Source organism: Ursus arctos, unplaced genomic scaffold, assembly GCF_023065955.2.
Source record: "Ursus arctos isolate Adak ecotype North America unplaced genomic scaffold, UrsArc2.0 scaffold_26, whole genome shotgun sequence".
In the NCBI taxonomy this organism is placed as follows: domain Eukaryota; kingdom Metazoa; phylum Chordata; class Mammalia; order Carnivora; family Ursidae; genus Ursus; species Ursus arctos.
Genome location: NW_026622941.1, coordinates 4,118,823 through 4,138,473, shown reverse-complemented (window position 1 = coordinate 4,138,473; position 19,651 = coordinate 4,118,823). Strand labels below are relative to the sequence as shown.

The 19,651-nt window shown below is 54.5% G+C and overlaps 1 protein-coding gene across 3 annotated transcripts in view; it reads right to left on the bottom strand.

The window, feature by feature from the left end:
• TEAD4 (TEA domain transcription factor 4) overlaps window positions 1-19,651 on the bottom strand; it is a 67,876-nt gene that overhangs the window by 23,380 nt on the left and 24,845 nt on the right. For 2 of the 3 annotated variants that reach the window (XM_048216835.2, XM_026502667.4), the window contains exons 2-5: window positions 17,703-17,957; window positions 4,974-5,038; window positions 4,466-4,528; window positions 551-679 (exon numbers count right to left, since the gene is read on the bottom strand). In XM_048216835.2, the coding sequence (XP_048072792.1) occupies window positions 551-679; window positions 4,466-4,528; window positions 4,974-5,038; window positions 17,703-17,709 (264 nt within the window). In that variant the 5' untranslated portion in view covers window positions 17,710-17,957. The remainder of the gene's footprint in view (window positions 1-550; window positions 680-4,465; window positions 4,529-4,973; window positions 5,039-17,702; window positions 17,958-19,651) is intronic. The other variant, XM_026502668.4, reaches the window with a different exon arrangement.

The window sequence follows — 19,651 nt, the reverse complement described above, 5'->3', positions numbered from 1 at the left end:
GAGGACACAGCCCTGGAAAGGAGGAGCCTTTCTAGACCATTCTGAAAGTGTCACCAAGCTGGCCATGGTCAAGAAATGTAAAATCCAAACGAGAGTTTGTTCCCGAACATCAGCTGACTGGATGGAGAACAGTGCTGAGTGCCTGCAGGGAGCAGGGACAGGGCCGAGCGGTGGAGGGCTGCTCAGGGGTGTGCCGGCACTGTGCTCAAGCCTCAGGCTTCAGCCTCCATCCGGGACTTCAGCATCCTCATCTGTCAATCAGGCCAACTCTGCAGAACTACTCGGTCGGCCAGTTACTGGGGGCGGCACTGCCCCTTGTGGAAGGGCTACTGTGTCACTGGCAAGGCCCCCGAGAGGGCAGTGCCAATGCCAGCAGAGCCGTGCCTCAGCATGGCCCCTCAGTCCTTGGTCCCTCCTTCCCCCTGGCTCTCCAGGCCAGGGAGGGCTCAAGAGAAAAACGGGGCCTGACCAGTGCCTCCAGCTCCTCAGAAGGGGGAGGAGTGAGAAGGAGGGGCTGGCATGGCCTCTGGCTCCAGGCAGCCCCACTTACCCCTGAGACTGCTGGGTGGCCTGGGCCCCGGGCGAGGGCCATTTTACTGTGGAAGGCTGTGGCGGAGATGGCCTGGGCGGGCGACATGGGAGCCATGCTCTGCAGGGCCTTGTCCTTAGCTGCCTGGTCCTGGGGAGACATTGGAAGGGAGGGCCTCAGCAGTGGTCACTATGGCAGGTGTGGGCGAGGCAGGGTCCGGGCTTGCACTCAGGGAAGCTGTCCCACCGCCAGTGGCCAGAGCCCTGGACAAGGCCCTGGGGGACCAGCTCATGCCCCTGCGGTGCTATGAACTTGGTTTGTGACTGAGCACTCACTTGGTTCCTCTGATCAGTTTCCTCCTCTGTCAAACGGGCAAAATACTTGCCCGGTCTATTTTATTAGAGCGTAAAGGGCCTTGGGAAACCAGCTGTCAGACTGTGTCTCAACAAGGACACTCTGAGAAGGCCTCTCAGGCCTTGCTCGCCTCCACGCCACAGGCGGCTGGCATGGCACCTGGCTCACAGTAGATGGTACATAAATACGTCAGAGCCCTCCTCCAATGGACAGGAGGGGTCCTCCACGGTCACGTGGACTGTCTGGATGCATGGGACGGTCTCCCGTGGTCCCTACCTGTCTCAGTCCTGCCCTACGGGTCTCCCCTTGCACTGTGGACACCCGAGGCACCCCTGTCTTTTACATGGCAGGGTGTCAATACCCGCTGCTTGCCCTCCATGGGTCCAAAGACACCAAAGAATGGGTTCTCCCGGCACAGGCTCTGAACTAAAGAGTACTCACGTAAGCATCGGTAAGCACTTAACGACACCGGCGATATTAGTAATAACAGTCTGTGTATGTGTGTGAGCCAGTGGTTCCCATTCTGAGCGCCCCACTCCCACAGGTCTTCAAAATGATGGCACTATTTCAGTATTTCTGTATTCAGATTTCCATATTTCAAAATACCTAATGGGAACTGTGTTTTTGTCCAAAGTAAGACCACATTTATAGACTGGAATAGCAAGTTTTAGTCAGGATGTGTAACTTGAGGCCAAGAGACTGGATTATGTCAACTCAGGAGCTCACATCCTAGGAATTCTGTCTTCATGATGAGGATTTTTAAATGAGAAAAATAAATTAGCCATTATTTGGTAATTAAGTTGGTAGACCCAGACCTGTCCTGAGTCCCAGCCCTGTGGAACTGACGGAGGCCCTTGCAGCTCACAGGCGCTTCTCGGTGACAGTTTCCCGCGCCCCCACAACAGCCCTGGGAAGCAGGCACCAGCGTGGGGGCGTTAGGCTCTGAGGGGCCCAGGTGGTCCCCCAGCGTCCCGGCACCTCACAATGTGGAGCCAGAACCCCAGAGGCCCTGCCACTTGGCCTCTCCAGGACCATGTGCACTTACGTGGCACAAGATGGCCCACAGGAGGTCAAGAACACAACCTCACTTTGATTCTGAACATCACAGCACTTCTGTGAGGCTGGCAAGACCGGTAGGATTTCCATTTTAAGATGAAGAAAGGGCTCGGAGAATTTAGGGCGCTGACAGTGGCGATGGCTGGCCCGCGAGCTTGGTCCAGGTTGGCCTGTCAACTCATGGCTGGGCCTCTGTAGGCCTGGGGTGGGGGACAGGGGGAGAGAAGGGTGTACACAGCACAGAAGGCACAGAAGACCATTCTGAAACCATCCTCAAACCACTGTCCTTTCAGGTCCAACTTGGGCTTTGCTCTCAGAGGCTCTCTGATATCCAAAGAGGGAGCTCTCAGCATAAGATGGCCTCTTCCCAAGGACACATGCAGTGTTCAGGAGGAAAAAGCCAAATGCGCCCAAGCCTCTCCCTCCAGGAAGAATGTGTGATGCAGCAGGCCGTACCCTCTGAGAGCCCGAGGTCCTCTGTGGTTAACAAGTGCACTGTGAGGCCGGAGAGCTCCATCGGCTCAACGTCAGCAACTTACGTCCCTTCCCGGATAGCTGATCTAAACAAATGGCCGGGGCTCAGGAAACCACGTCCTCACCACGGTGGAACAGGAATCGGGGAAGTGGGAAGGACGTTCTAGGTAGTGACACTGTGACCAGGTTACAAGGCCAGGGAGTCACAGAATTTGGGGGCTAGAGAGGACCCCCGTCATTTTACATTTTAAACCGAACAGAGCTAAGGAGGGCCAATGACTCCCCACGCTCACATGGCAAAAGGGCAGAGCCAGCTAGACCAAATCCCAAGTCCTGGAGTTCTACCTAGTAGAAGTCTGTCCACCAGGGAGACGAATTATGTTGGGTTCCAGACCCCTTTGAGAATATGACAAAATCCTCAGACCATTCTCCCCAAGAAAAAGCATGCACATAAAAGGGGCTCATGGCTTCCCTCGATGTCTGTCCAGTGGTCTATGAGAGCTCTCCCCAGCCTCTAAGTTAGAGCTTATGGACAAAGGTAGCAATTCCCTTAAGCAAATGTGGGCCGTAAAGTTTCCCTCAACGGCTGTAAACAGAACAACTGGAAAGTCTCTTCCCATTCTGGCCCCCTGCCAGAGTCCCAGTGAATCAGAGGCAGACCAGAGAGGGGAAGTGGGGAGCAAGTTGGACTCCAGGCCCCAGGGGTCTCCAGGAGTAGGTGTGCCTGGCCTGAGAGGGAGGGAGTGACAGCTGAGGCCCAGCCAGCTGTCTAGGGGACAAAGGAGTGAGGTGCTGGGCTGCAGCTGTGGGGGCAGGGGACAGCTGGGCTGGGTGGGCAGTGGGGTGCGGCTTCCTGGGAGTTCCCACCACTCATTCGGAGCCTCCAATGTCAGGATCATGGACAACCAGAGCCACATGGGACCTTCAACCTCATCCAGTGCAGAGCTTTTTAATTGGGTTCTGAGCTACTTTGGGGTTCAAGAGCCATGGAGCATGAGAGGTGAATAGGAGCAGGGGATCTCTGGCCTATTCCACACCAACCTAGTTTTGACCAGGGTTGCTCCTTTGATAACATATTGGTGTGATATTTTGTTTGGGGAAAAAACAAAGGGGGCCTCCACTGCTTTAAAAAAAAAAATGTGTTAACTGCTGGTCTCAGTCTGAGACCCCCAAATGTCAGCTCTTCCTGCCAAGTAGCTGGGCAAGCTCTGCTATGAACACCTCTGTTATGGGGAGCTCATTCCTGCCTGGTATTCACCAAAAAGGTCCCTGGCTCTAGTGTCCAGGAGGCCTGAGTCCTGTGGGGAAAGCCGGCCCCAAGGGGTATCCTGTCAGCAGCTGGCCCTCCACAGAGCAGTTCCCTGTTGGGGGATGGCCCCATAAGGTGCGGCTGATTTGGGAAGGGGAGAGAACTGCCCATCTCAGAAAGCAGAGTGTAGGAAGGAATTCCACCAGCTCCCATGGTAACATCCACCCCACCCCCACAGCACTGCCACCCAAGCCTGACCACCCTGCAGGCTCAGTGGATGGCACTAAGGGGCCAGGGCCTTCAGGGGTCCTCAAAGAATGAGGTGTGAAAGGCAATCCCGCTGTGACTTGGGGAGTCAACTGCCCAGAGAGGAGGGATGCTGTAGAGCCTGATGGTCACACACACACACACACACACACACACACACACACACACACACACAGCCTGATGGTCACACACACACACACACAGCCTGATGGTCACACACACACACACACACACACACACACACACAGCCTGATGGTCACACACACACACACACACACTCACAGCCTGATGGTCTCACACACACACACACACACACACACACACACACACACTCATTCCCTGAGCAGACAAGGAGCAATTACAGGCTGAATCCCACTCTTCTCAACACAAAGAAGCATGCTGGCTCTGCACATGAACAGCCAGCCCCGGAACCCAAAGGGAAGAAATTTCCTCCTGGAAAAAGAGCCCTAACTTCTAGGAAGCTGGCCCTGCCTGTGCCCTACGTCCTCCCTCCCACTGCTGCTGGTTTGCCTTACCTTTAGCTTGGCCTGGATCTCGCGGGCTTTGCGACGAGCCAGCACCTGGATGTGGCTGGAGACCTGTAGCAGGAAGAGAAGGCTCCTGTCCCTACCTCCCAAGAGGCCTGTGCTCCCCACGCTGACCCCCTGACCCTCGGCCCTCCGCCATCATCAATCCACACGCGTGGAATGAGTGAATGAAAGGGGCAGTCAGCGATGGGCCTTCAAGTCCTGCCGCATCCAGCTAATCCAGAGTCTGGCAATAAATCAAAGGACAGCACCAGTCCTTCACTCTCTGTTCTTCTGGTGTCCTGGAGACAGAAGGGGAGGGATTTCCTCCCAGATGGTGGCAGCAGGGACTGCAGGGAAACTGAATGGTCTGTGGCACACCAAAAAGAGAGAAGCCCTCTGAACCAGCCCCACCAAGAACCCACCCTTGGTCCTGCAGAGGGCCTGGTCAACCAAGGGAGCAGGCTGGGACTGGGGTACCTGCCCCTGGGACCCACACTCATCCCCCAGGGCCCACCTGCTTTCTGGTGCGGGTCTTCCCTGTCCGGAGCTTGATGTAGCGGGCAATCAGCTCATTCCGACCTACAGAGACACCAAGAGCCTCTCAGCAGGAGAAGGACAAAAGGCAGAAACACAAGAGGATCTGGGGATCCCTTCCCCCATCCCCTGCCCACCCTGAGTGGGGACTTGGGGTGAGGATTCTACTGGTTCCCTCCTGCCGTCCTTGGATCCCAGACATCTCCCAGAAGCAAGAGGAAGCTGAGGCCTTGTTGGGGGCCTGGTAACCTGAGAGCAAGGAGGTGACAGGGCTGTGGGCCCCATACAAACTCGGGGAGCCCTCCCTCTCAGAGGCTCCCTCCTCCCATGCTGGCCACCTCCTCCCCCGACTCTACAGCAGCCTGACAGCTGCCAATCTGTCCTGCCTCCTCCTAGGGCCTTCTGCATACTTGGCTGTCTGCAGGGAAGTGCCTAGGCCTTGACTCCCCCATGCAGCCCCTCCCCCCACGGCTTCCACCATCTCCATAAATAAGCAGGACCTAAGCAGATGTCTTGCCTTGTCTGTGGGCAGCAGGGGAGATGGGAGACATAAGTGCTGAGACCCTAAGCATCCCCAGGGAGGAGGCCTGAGGCCCTTAACTCAGATAAAGAAAACCTGGGCAGACCACCCCTCCAGCTCCATGGCTCTGGCCAAACCAGTCAACAGGTAATACTGAGTTTGCGCCATGGGCCCAGTCTCCTAGAGGCTGAGGCTGTGTCTAAGGGATCCTGGAAAACTGTAAGAAGCCACCCATGTCCTCTACTATTGTAAATGCAATTATGAAAGGAGGTTTTGTTTTCAAAGAAACCACCACCTAGCTGAGGAGAGACGTGTGCCCACGCCGTAACCCCAGTGCGGGCCACAGATAGGGAACACACAGTGTGCTCAGAGCAGAGAGGTCAGCTCAGGCTGGGTGGTCAGGTGAGCCTTCTGCTGGACCTTGACCACTGGGTAGGATTAGACTATAAAGAAGGGCATTGGGCTGGGGAGAGGGAGGGCAAGGGGGTTTGAGCAGGAGCTGTCACCTCCCTGGGCCAGCTCTGAGGCCAGCGGGCACAGCCGCTAGCCCGCCCCATCCTGCCGGCCCTTGCTGAGCCTGGAGGGCTGTGGCTATGAGTAAGGAGGCTGCTGGTGCAGGAGGGTGGGGGCGAGACGAGTGGGCTGTCCGCCACCCTGTTGAAACCAGAGAGCATAGCCAAGGCCAAGCTGGCCCCCCAGATGACCTTTTCCCACTGCCAAAGCTGAATTAAGAGGCCACCCTCGGGAGGTCCCGTCTGCCAGAAAGAATAGCTGGCCTGGGAGCACTGGAGGGTCTGTGTCAAGGGAAGGAGGGAGGGAAGATCAGACCTTGAGGCTATCACCTGCAGGCTGGTCTGCACCTAACACAGGGATCCAGTGACATGTCTCTTCTCAAAGCTCTCCATGGAGAGGTATGCCACAGGCTCCTTTAAACAAATGTCCAAAGACAGTTCAACAGTCCTGCGCCATGTCTATCTAGAGACACACTGCAGCTAGGAAACGCCATGATCACTAGCCAAAGAGTCTAAGTCATCACCAGTGGTGACCACAAGCGGATCACAGAACTGGGAGTTGGGGAGCCGGGTGTAGCCCAGCAACTCCAAAAACAAGATACGGGATCTTGGCAAGTCCCATTCCTCTATGGACCTTCACCCAAACTTCTCTTCTTAAACCAGGCCCTTTTAAGGTTCTTCCTCCAGATTATTCTAACCAAATGTTTACAGACTTAGGAAACAGACCTTAACTTGGGCTCAATGAGAGTTCTCTGTGGCTCAGTTTCTTTTCCTGTAAAAGGAACGGGTCCGTGTGAGTAACCTAGTTCAGGGCCCAGCCTGGGAGCAAGGAGAAGAGCAAGGGAGGAGAGAGGGTTCGGCTGATCAAAGAGCTGGAAAGCACACTCCAGAGAAGGGTGAGCGGGAGAGTGCTGGGGCTGCTGCTGTGAGAGGCAGCAACATGCGTCTGGGTGGCCTCGAGACCATCTGCGCTCTAGGGCTGCCTCTGTAGCCCACACCTGTGCTCAGGCAGCAGCTTAGCCCTTCCGCCTTTTCCGTTAGCTTCTCCACACCTCAGAGCAAGGGGTCATATCTGCATTCAAGTCTGCATCTCCAAAATCTGGCCCTATCTGCCAAATGAATGAGTGAGAGTCTGTCAGCAAATCTTGACAGCTGACCCCTCAAGAACATGGGTTTGAATGGCGCGGGTCCACTCACACACGGATTATTTTCAATAAATACAGTACAGTACTAGAGACGTATTTTCTTCCTTATGATCTTCTTAACATTTTCCTTTCCCCAGCTCACTTTATTGTAAAGATATAGGACATAATACGTGTGACATACAAAACATACGTTAATCAACTGTTTTTATATTATTGGTAAGCCTCTGGTCAGCAGCAGACTATTAGTAGTTAAGTTTTGGGGGAGTCAAGTTATATGTGGACTGTCCACTGTGTCTGTGTGTGGGGGGGGGTAATGCCCATGTTATTCAAAGGTCAAATGTATATCCAGACTCTGCCACTTCTCACCACCTCACCCCGCCATGGTCCAAGCTCCCATCCTCTCTGGCCTCAACTATGACAATAACCTTCTACCTGGATCCCCTGCTCTCAGCCTATTCTTAACGCGGCATCCGCAAGCAATCCCGTGGCTCAAACACCCTCCAATGGCTTCCCATCTCACTCAGACTGCAAGTGTTCAAGCCCCTACAATGGCCTGGAAGCCCCCACAGGGCCTGTTCACTCCATCCCCAGTCCAGCCCCTCTCTGACCTCCTGGCTGTTCCTGAGACGTGCCTGGCCCGCTCACACCTGAGGGCTTTGTGTGCTGTGTTCTCAGCCCAGCCACGCGTAGCCCATTCCCTCACCTTCCCACCCTTGATGGCTTCTTTGCTCAGGTGCCACTGTCTTAGAGACAGCTTCCCTGAACACTCTGCTCACAGCTGAGGTCAGCCCCCACCCCCCGGCCCTGGACTGCCTTCCGTCTTTACTGTTCTCCACAGCACCTCTGGACACACCATGCGATCTGCTTACTCACTCAGCACTGCCTCCCCCACCCCCACTCCCGGCAGAAGGAAAGCTCCTGAGAACAGGGACTTCTGTGTGTTTATTCACTTGCTCACACCATACCTAGAACGCTGCCTGCCGTTCTCTCCCAATAAACAGGTGTTACATGAACGATACAGGAACGGTGAGAAGATGCTGACCGCAGGCGTTTCAGCCCACTGCAGGTGAGGTACACCACCTCGTACTTCCAATTAGTCCCACGGAACTGTGAAAGTGCTTTCTTACCCCGGGCTCCTCTGAGCCTCCCTACGCAGGAGCAAATCCAGGTTTCTGTCGAGCCTAAAGCATCTAAAACTTGGGAGGCTCTCTTTGAGAAAAAGAATTTAAAATATGAATACAAAATTAGGTAAAGATCATTTTAGGTCAAGATGGACATGTTCACTCTCTTGATGATAGTAACTGGCTTCATAGGCGTTTTTACATCTGTCAAAACTTAACTAAATTGTCCACTTCAAATATGTATAGTTCACTGTATGGCAATTAAACTCCAGTAAAATTGCTTTACAAATTTAAATTACAAATAAAAAGATTAGGGGCTTGGAAGGGGGGCATGCAAGTGATGGTCCTGAAGCCTTAGCCTCACTAACTTCCCGGCCGACTTCCTCCTGCCTATAGAAAGGCGGGCAATCGCACCTAGTACCAGAGGGCACTGAAGGCGGAAAATCTCACCCAGATCATCCCCCCGCAGATCTAACACTACCTGCCTGGGCTTGAAAACTGGCTCGGCCACCGCTGGTGGCACAGGGAGTGCCTGGCACCAAGGAGATGCTCAGTTAATGGAACTCCCCTCTAACCGGGCAGGCCTCCTGGTCCCTTGTACACAGTGGTCCTTCCTCCACAGCACAGGTGGCGGCAGCTAGGGAGGCCTGTGCCTGCCGGGGGTGAGACCCTTACTCCAGACATCCGAGAGGACGCGTCTCCTGTGCCAGGAGCCCCAGGTCATGAAGACAGAGCTCCCTGCTAGTCCCACAACGACCTCTGCCCTCTGCTACAGGGTTCGGGAACTCTGCCACCATGCAGGCCATGTTGGCCTTGGGCGAGGCCAGCGGTGGGGGCCACAGGAGCCAAACCCAAGCCGGCTCAGCTGTCTGTATTTTTCCAAATTGTGCATCTCCCCCGCCTTCTCTGGAACAGCACCCCCCCTCCCCTACCAGCACATCTCAGGCCACTATTCCACCCAGCCTTGTTCTGCTTATCAGAGGTGATGCCAGGAGCTGAGAACTCCCCCTGTGCAGGAGCGAAGTGCTGGCTCTCTGTGGGTGTACTGAGCCAAGAGGGGCCAACCAGTTTCCTTCCTGCCACCGGGGTGCTTCGGAGGTCACCCCGGCCATGCTGCTGCCTCCAGGCCAGCTGGCATCTAATCCAGGCTTTCCACTCACGTGGGGAGCTGCTACAGCTTGTCCGCTCTCTTACAAGAGGGACAGTCGTGAACATTTACTGAGCACTTACGTGCACTAGTACTTGTGCAAATACAGACTGTGCACTCGGACAGGCGGATCTGCGTTCTCCTTTTCAATCCTCACAGCCGCTCTCTGCAGCTGCTACTATCATTGCATTCTACACACGGGGAAATTGAGGTACACAGAGGCTCGGAAAGTGGTTCGGGGTCACAGGCCAACAAGTGGTCGAGACCAAAACCCATCCAAACTGGTTCCAGAGCCTCTTTCTTCAAGATCACACAGTATGACTTCTGTTTAATGTGGGAGTGAGGACCATCTCTCTCAGAAGCGAGGGCTGGATCTGGTGACCCCAGAGATCTTATGTAGCCTAGAGAAGAAGTAAGTGTGGCCCAGAGAGGAGAGGTGATTTATTCAAAGGCGCATGGTTTGTTAGTGTCCCGGGTGCCATGAGAACACACCCTTCTCTAAGGCTTCATGACTGTGGTACAAAGGCTGCCCTGCCCTCCCTCCGCTGGGCTGGGAGCTGCCTCGGCAAGACACCACTGGGCTCCTCCCCTGGATCGAGCCGCCGAGTCTCTGGATCTCTGCATGAAGCAAGCCCTTGGCTGTGTCTGACTGCCCCTCACCCTGACCCAGGTCCTGGAGGAAGAGCCGACGATTTAGACCCAAGAGCCTGCCCACTGTTTTCACTCTCTCATGGACAGTGGTACCGACAGCTGATAGAAGCCAACATGCTGTGGATGATGTAGGTATCAGGAGGCTACAGAGTCAAAGGGAGAAGCGGAGAGAAGTAGGGAGCATGTGCTCAGAGGCAGAGCCCTGAAACCCCACTGCAGGCCATCAGAGAGCAAGGGCAGTAAGAAACAAGTAGAAAATCCAGATGAGTTAGTGGGAGGGAAAGAGACCTGCATCCTTGTCCCAGCTCTGCCACGTGCTGCTCAAAGCCAGGCCTGTCTTCTCCCCTTCAGCACCGAGACCACATGCTGGGGTAGTGGGAGGCCAGCCTGGACCTCGGCGGGGCCAGTTGGGCAGCTGGGCATTACAGTGTGGCAGGTGGCCTTGGCCAACCCCAGAGAAAGCCTGGGTGGGGCTGGAAAGGACGCCCCCGCCAGACTGTGGCCCATCTGTCAGAGGACATGTGTCCAACAGCCCCATGGCCCACGGCCCCACCCCACCATGGGCAAGGACAGCCGATGGACAAAGGGGAGCCTTGGCCTAACCACAGGCTGAGGGTGGAGCCTCCCCAGTGCAGGGCCCACACGGTCCCCACCACTTCCTCCTAGCCCCACACACAGCGTCGCACATACCCGCCAATCACCTCGGGCTACTCGTTGGCCACACACTACCGCGGACATCGTTACCCCATCTGTCCAAGCCTGTCTGGGACTGACCACTTCTGCATCTCATTCCGTCTGTACTGTCTCCCCTCTCTGCACCAGCCTTCCCCCGGGGCCGTAAAAAGTCAAGGAGGGGCCATCAAAAAAGTCAAGCCCCTACCACCTAGCAGAAGGTCAGCAAAGTCAGCTGCGACTGCTATGCTGTTCCTGAGGCCCCGTTATAATGAAGGCTATTAGTTTTCAAAAGCGGGAAAAGCTGAGAACCTGAGGGCAGAGCCCCCCACCCAAGAGGAGACGGACTGCACGTGCTGGGTTTTGGCTCACCAGAGGCCTCTCATGGGAGCGAGCCCTTCTGATGAGCTCTCCACTTCACCCTGGCAGGTTGAGACCCAGGGCAGGAGGCCAGCCATCCTCCGCCACCAGCCCGACTCCCGATGGCTGGGGGGCCTCTCTGTGCAGGGATCAGCTATCAACACCTGCAGCCTGAGGAGGCAGCGACTGGGCCTGACATCTGAGCTAGTACCACCATTGTCACCGCAGGGCTCTGAGGCTTCTGGTGAAACCCCACCCTGCCTTCAAGGCCACCGGCCCAAGAAGCGGTCCCTGATCCCCACCCAAGAGCGTGTGCCCGTTCCCACCTCCAGGTCCCGGTGCACAGGGGTCTGTGCCTATCTTGAAGTCTTTGGCTGAAAGTTACTGTCTTCCTCTCTCAGTAAACTTCGAGCTCTTGAGGACAGAGGACATGTCCCGTTCAGCTCCACACCGGGCACCTCCATGTGCTCTCATCCCTGTGTCAACACCGAAAGGTGAGGGCTTCTTCCAAAGAGCCCAGGAGACGATGCTCAGCCTCGCTAATCATTAGGGAAATGCAGATCAGAACCACAAGATATCACTTCACACCCACAAGGATGACTATTCGGAAAAAAAAAAAAAAAACACACAAAAAATAACAAGTGTTGGCAAAGATGTGAAGACACTGGAACCCTTGTGCACTGTCAGAACATAAAATGGGGCAGCCACTGGAAGACACTCTGGCGCATCCTCAGAGTGAAGCACAATGACCACAGGATCCGGTAACTCCATCTCTAGGTATATACCCAGAAGAATGGAAAGGAGGGCCTCAGATACCCGTCCACCCATGTTCACAGCAGCACCAGCCGCAACAGCAGAGAGGTGGAAACCGAGTGTTCACCGAGAGCTAAATGAGTACATAGAATGTGGTTTATCTGTGCAAAGGAATATTATTCAGCTATAAAAAATAACAGAGTTCTGACACAGTCCACAACACAGGTGAACCTTGAGGACACTGTGCTAAGACAGACATTGTAGGACTGATTCCACCTCCATGAGGTACCAAGAAGAGGCAAATTCGTACAGACAGAACACAGAAGAGAGCTTACCAGGGGCTGGGGGACAGGGCAGTGGATGGGGAGTTAGTGTTTACTGGCTACAGAGCTTCAGTTTGGGATGGATGAGAATGTTCTGGAGATGGATGGTAGTGATGGCAGTGCCACAAGATGAACAAATTTAATGCCACTGAACTGTAAGTTACAAGGGATACAATGGTAAACTGTATGTGATGTGTATCTTACCACAATAAAATAAATGACTGTAACCAAAGCCAAACAGAAAGCAATGATTACTATCATTGCTCCCCAGTTTTACCAGTGAGGAACTGAAGCTGAGACAGATTAGAGCACCAGCTCAAGGCCATACCAGCTCCTGGCACAGAGCACTTTTAAACTGAGGGTCACATCATCAGGCCTCCAGAAGTACGAAGTCAGTGCTGTAAGCCAGAGGGGGGACATGGAAGGATCCAGAAACCACAGGGAGACAGAGCAAGGGGCAATGGAGGATCCAAGAAACATGGCAGAGGCCACGGGCAGAAGCTCAGATGAGGCATCACCTCAGTGACTTGGGCCCAGGCCCTACTCTGCCTCTCCTGAGCTGTGTGACTCATCCAAAACAGGGTCCCTTCACTCTGACACAGTCATCACGACACCTGCCAGATCGCCCACCCAAACCACCACACACAGTCCCACCTTCAGGCCAGTGCTCTCTCTTCCCCCTTCCCTGAGCACCTCCCTCCTCTACCCACCCACACTCCCCTTCCTTCCAGAAAACTGCCAAGATACCCTAGCCCTCTGGGTGACACTTTATACAACGTAAGTGCCATGAGTTTACTTTCTAAAGATGTTTCTCCTGTCCCTCTGCTGCCCCGTGAAGTTGTGGAGAACAGAGGCCACAGCCCTCAGCCCCAGCCTGACTCAGGGCAATGGGAGCTTGCTTGGTAAGAGCTGCCAGATTGCTAATGGGAATGAGAAGCCTGGGCCACAAGGCACCCAGTGAGACAACAGAGGAAGCGAGGAGAGGAGAAGCAGAGAGAAGGAAGAGAGACCCGGAGAGCTGGGAGATTCAAGAGCATGGAGGGCAGGAAAAAAGGAACGCACCGGGAAGACAGACCCAGCCGGCCCTCTTGCAGGCAGAACAGAGAAGGCAAGACAGAGCTGCGAGGGGAGGGAAAGACAGAGTGTGTGAGCAGACGGGGGTGCGAAGTTGCCCCACACTCACCTCCCCACCACCTGCCCATGGGGCCAGAGGCCAGGCTGGCCAAAGGAGGTCAGAGTGACCAGCGTGGCAGTGCCAGGGCGAGGGTCACAGAGTGACGGGGCAAAAATGAAGGCAGCTGTGAGCAGGAGCCGGCTAGCAGACCCAGCCCCGGGAGCCTGTCCACAAGTGTGGGAGGCTCGGCTCAGAAATAACAGGCGCTAATCTGTCCTGCAGCTCTGCATGTTATCTGCATGTCTGCTTGGCCCTCCTCAGAGTGTCCCGCTGGCTGTGCTGGGCAGAGCTGGGAGCAGTCCTAATCCCTGTCCTCAGAGTCTCCAGATCTAGACTCCTCCTCTGGGCACCCTGGAATCAGCCTGCTCTTCTCCCTGCCTAAGGCCTCTTCCTGCCTGCTTGCTCTCAGCTCCCACCGTGTCCCACTGGGCTGGCCCACCTGGACAACCACCGATGGCCTCTGACTGCAGGACACGGGGTATACACAGACCAGGGCTCTCAGGGGTCCAGGATGGGGTGGGGCATGGGAGGATGGCAAGAGTGGGTCCCCCCAGGGGAAGATGAGAAGATGGAGGAGAGGAGCCAGAGCGAGACGAGGTCTGAGTCAGCTTGGCAGCTTGTCCCTCTTCCTCCACCTCCCGGGGTCCCATCCCACACACGGGGCTGAGCTCAGAGCTATATATACCTCCCAGCTGGACAGCAGCCCCTGCCGAGGGCCCCTTCACCAAGTCCCTGCGCGGTCCTGCCCTGGCTCAGCCCCCACGCCTGGTAAGAGGAGATGGGGATAAGCCAGCGTCTGGACCCCAGCAGGATCTGTACTCCCGGAGGACAGGTGCTGTGGGGGCTGGGTGAGTCATCAGACACTGAGGAACAGCCTCCAGTGCCCCTGCCCTGAGCCTGACCCACCTGGAGCCAGCCAAGCAGAAGGCGGGGGCAGGGACGAGAGGAGCAGGCAGGGCGACAGGCTTTACTGAGTGCACAGAGGCCATTCAGGGTGATGGGGGAGCGCTGTGCTTGGGGGCAGGGGAACCGCTTCCAGCCTTCACTCTCCCACATACTACCTGAGAGACTCTGGGAGAGACTCTTGGCTTTTCTGAGCTTCTATCTCTGCACCTGCAACCAGAGGTTACAATCCCTCCCTCCTCTCCCCTGAGAAGATAGAAGAGATCAAGGACATCAGAGGTCACTGACAGCTCCTGTCTTCCTTGGCATAACCAAGAGGCTCCTGGCCCCCACCCTCCTCCCCACTCTTCCTCCCAGGTCCTCCCCTGTGCAATCGCCCCACCCTTTACCCTCCCTGTCTCTCTGTGCAGGAGGAGAACCACAAACGGGACAAGAACATGTCCAGGACAGTTTGTCAAACACCGTTTTCATCCCGCTTCCCCTACCACTCAACAGCTCCCCTTGGGCCAAACAGAATTCCAACCCAAGGCCAGCCAGAGGTCCGCAGGCTTGCACTTCCTGAACTGGCTCAGTCACAAGCGTCTGCTGACCGACAACAACGTCTCTTAACCCAATTCCTTTACATGTGACGTGGGGGAGGGAAATATCTACCCATAACAACTAAATAAAACTACACACCCCCAAATATCTACCGCCAGGCGAATGGATAAACAAAATGTGTTCTATCCATACAATGGAATGTTACTCGGTCTTTGGAAGGAAGTTCTGGCTTGGGCTACGACATGGAGGACCCTTGAGGACATGATGCTAAGTGAACTAAGGCCGTCCCCAAAGGGCAGACACTGCCTGATGCCCCTTCTGCGAGGTCCCTAGAGACAGAGACAGAAAGCAGAGTGGTGGCTGTCCAGGGCCGGGAGGAGGAGGGAATGGGAGTCAGCGCTGAGTGGGGATGCAGCCTCAGTCAGGAAGGTGACATTCTGGAAAAGAACGGTGCTGGCGACTGCATCACAGTGTCAATGTACTTTATGCCACTGAACTGTACACTGAAAAATGGTGAAAAGGGTAAATTTTATGTAATGTATATTTTACCACACACACAAAAAGACATCTCACCATTCCAAGTCTGGTCCACGGTGGCTCTCCACCAAATGCCCGGGGCTTCTGCCACATTCTGCCATCTCCACCCCCACCCCCAATACCTGCAGCACCCTCAGCTCTCTTCTTCTGCTGAATGCCTCTTGGCCACTTGTGTTTTCCAGAAAACTTGTTCCTTAAAGCACAAAGATATATCCTGCCAAGTATCCTTCAGTATCCTGAAGACACATCACGTCTTCCCAACAAGAGGCCTGGACATCTCTCAGGCTGCACAGTTTGTCCACACCTGCCCTCCCCACCCCACCCCTTCTCACCGTCACACCTCAGCTCTGCATCAGTACCCATCCCATTCTCCACCAAAGTAGCAGAAGACCTGAAGATACCAGTGCTCCATTCCTCTCCAGCTCCATGGAAATAACCTATTTAAGGCATTTGATCCCACACCTGGCACCCCAACCAGGTGCTCCACACACGTCAGTGGTCTGCTCCACGGAGCTTCCACAGGGGCCAGAAGTAAGAAGCAACCACCAGAGCAGGAAGTGGTGAGAGCAAAGGTGGTATGGCAGGCCGACCCAGCCCACAGATGCCCATCAGGAGACTCTGTGGGGACCCAGCAAAGCCACGGTAGTGGGGCTGGGGAGGAGAAATGTGCAGTTGTAACTGGTACCTGAGGACGAGACCCAGGGTCCAGTTAGCACAGACGATGCTTCCCCAACAAGCAAAGGAAAGAGAGGAATCACTGTGGCCTTGTAGGGAAGACCACAGGTAAAGGATGAGTACCAGGGGCTGTGAGAGCCCCATGGTTCCCCAAGGTGGTAACAAATTGGACATGTGTTCGGTCTAGCCGAACTAAGTTGAAGAGTGTCCTCCCAGAACTCCAGTCCACCTAGAACCTCAGAACATGTCCTTATTTGGAAATAGGATCTTCACAGCTGTACTAAGATGAGGTCACACTGGATTAGGTGTGACTAGTATCCTTATAAGAGGAGGCAAGGACACATGGGGAAGATGGCCATGTGACAAGAGAGTCACGGACTGAAGAGATGCCGCTACAAGTCAAGGCAGGCCCGGCTTGAGAGCGACCACCCGGCTTGGGGGCGACCACCCGGCTTGGGAGCGACCACCTGATGTTAAGAGAGAGACTGGAACAGATCCTCCCTCAGAGCCCCCAAAAGAAACCAACCCTACAGACACCTTGCCTTCAGATTCTCCTGAGCCGTGAGAAAATACCTTTCCGCTGTGTTAAGCCACCCGTTTGTGGCTGTTTCCTATAGCAGCCCTCAGAGACAAATACGGCCAGCCCCCACGAGCCCCTCACACAGTGCCCTTTAGAAAGCTGACAAAGTCTCTGTCTTGGGGGGCTGGGGAGGAACCAGCGCTACACGGGGTAGACAGAACCTGAATGGAAACCCCTAGGCCTGGCGCCATCTTGTTCAGAGCTACGGCAGGGCTCTCTGTTGTCAGGAGTGCCCGCCAGTTATAGAAACCCTCCCGGTGCCTGCCCAAGCCCTGTGTTTCAAGCTGGGGGTCCTGGGAATGGAAGCCTGACCGGGCCCTTCCAACAGCTATTCGGTTTTTGGTTTTGTTCTACTTTCTCACATACCCTTTCTTCCATCCAAAGGTCAGCACAGCCCTGGGCAGACTGCTTTGTTCTTCCCACATGGCTACTGGACATAAAGTGTCTCTGTATGTTCCACATTCTCAGCCACTCCCAAAGATCAAGCCTTTCCAGATGACTCTGAGCTGGAGGGGACCTTTCCTGAGTGAAGGTCTATAGCACTCGGCCTGACTCTCTCCTGGGACACTCGACATCTGCCTTGTAGCACAGTTCTGTGTGTGCTCACCTCCCCCTACCCCCACCCTATATTGTGAGCAGGGGCCGGATCTTCCCCACCCAGGCCTGGCACATAGAAGGCTCACGACTGAGTGAGTGCGTGAATGAGGGAAGGAGTGAGTCCAGTAACCACCTTCCTAACCTCTCTTCACAGCCAAGGGTGGGGAGCTGGGAACTGATGAGGCATTTGCCTGGGGGCAGCTTATGGCATTTTCCCAGTGTGCTCTGGGGAAGTGGGGGGGTGCTCTTCCCTTTCCCAATTCTTCCACTACCACAGCTTCTCACCCACTCAAAGGCTTCTCCTCACACGCCTTCCCATCCCTTGGGAAGCCAGGACAGAAGGAAGCAGCGTCCACCCGATAAATGCGCCAGTGGTCATTCCCCTCTCCATTACTTGGAGAACCCCAAGGTGCTGTGCGCCCCCCCATGCCTAGGCCCTATTTCCAGCACTGAACCATGAGGGCAGGGGCCTGCCACCCTGCCCCAACAGGCTCCTTACCGTACATCTTGCCCTCGTCTGACAGGATGATCTTGCGGCGGCCGCAGGGCGGGTAGATGGCCAGGGCCTCCTGGAAGCTCTGCTCAATGTCCGGACTCCACACACCCTCCGCGTCATTGTCGATGGGCTTGTCCAAAGCCTGACTGCCCCCAGAGACGTTGCTCCCCTCAGGGGAGTTAGGAGGGCTCCACTCGTTGGAGGTAATGGTGCCGGCCTTGCCCTCCAAGGCTCCGCTTGGAGGAGCGCCCGTTGGACCTGTTTGGGCAGAAACCACAGCATTGGTGGAAGAACTATAAGCCATGGGACAGGGCACCCCGGGGAGTGCCAAGCCCTACAATCAGTTGCTTTTCGTTGCTTAGCCATCCACAGCACAAGAGCTTGGAGGGAAAAGGCCAGGGACCCAGAGGATAAAGAGTGAAGTAAAAGGTCTGGGGGGATCGGGGGGCTTGGAATCCAGGTCGTTTCCCCTCTGTAGACCCTAGCTTCCCACCCTGTCGAATGAGCACAATGACCTAGGCACTCTCTGAGCATAGCTCTAAGAACCCTAAGACAGGGCTGAGAAGTAGGAGACAAGGACCAAGGACCAACAGATGTTCTGACATCAAATCAACAAGGGGCAAAAAGGACGCAAATTACTGTGCACTGTTGGTAGAAATATAAAATAGTAACCACTACAGAAAACAGTATGGGGGGGTCCTCAGAGAACTAAACATAAAACTACCATACGATCCAACAATTCCACTTCTGGGTACATATCCAAAAAAACTGAAAGCAGGGTCCTGAAGAGATATTTGTACACTCACGTTCACAGCAGCCTTAACCACAATAACCAAGAGGTGGAAGCCAACCAAGTGTCCACAGACAGATGAATGGATAAACCAAATATGGTACATACACAAAATGGAATATTATTCAGCCTTAAAAAGGAAGAAAAGTCTGCCATATGTTACAGAATGGATGAACATTGTGGACATTATGCTGAGTGAAAAAAGCCAACCACAGAAAGACAAACGCTCTATGATTCCACTTAGAGGTATCTAAAGTAGTCAAGATCACAGACAGAAAGTAAAATGCTGGTTCCCAGGGGCTGGGGGGAGGAGGAAGTGTGGAGTTGTTTAATGGCTATACAGTTTCAGTTTTGCAAGATGAAGAAGTTCTGGAGATCTGCTGCACGTGAATACACTTCTAACACTAGAAACTAGTGTACTAAAAACCGGTTAAGATGACGAATCTTCTGTTTTTTACCACAGTTAAAATTTTATATTTTAAAAAAAGGATACAAAATAAAACGCAGGTCACCCATTCTCCTATTCCATCCTCAGCTTGGGCTCTTTTCAAAGGAAGATTTTCGCCCTGGAAGATTCTCACATATTGGGGCTATAGCAGGGTTGATTTGCTGGTGTCTCTTGCACCTTTGCCACTAGCCCAAATACAGGGCTGGGAGTCTAAGTGCCTGAATCCCCCCCCCCACTTCTACCCAGAACACTCTGAGATAAGACTGTCCCAGAGCATTCCTCACTTTCTTTACCTTCCCCATATACGAAGCCCCACACACCTCACAGTTCCTCACAAAGAGGTGGGTATGAGGGTGAGTATAGTCAACGTCCACAGTGAAGGAAAAGGAGGAGCTGGGGCGGGGGGATTCAACCTAGGAGGGAATGGAGGTTCCAAGGAACCTGGCCAAGCTTCTGGCACAGGCATGCAGTCAGAAGGAGGTGTGAACTATTGCAATTTAAAGCGGGAACCCTGGAGGAAAACCAACGGAAACACCTCTGCTTGCTGAAGCCCAGAGAAGCCTAAGGACTTGCCCAAGGTCCTACAGTAAGTCAACAGTGCAGCTGGGTCTGGTTGTCTCCCCTTTTAGCCTAACAAACTTTGGCTTCCTCTCTGTGGCTATCAAAATAAGTTTTCCTCAAAGTGTATCTGACGGGGTGGGAGGTGGGGGGAAT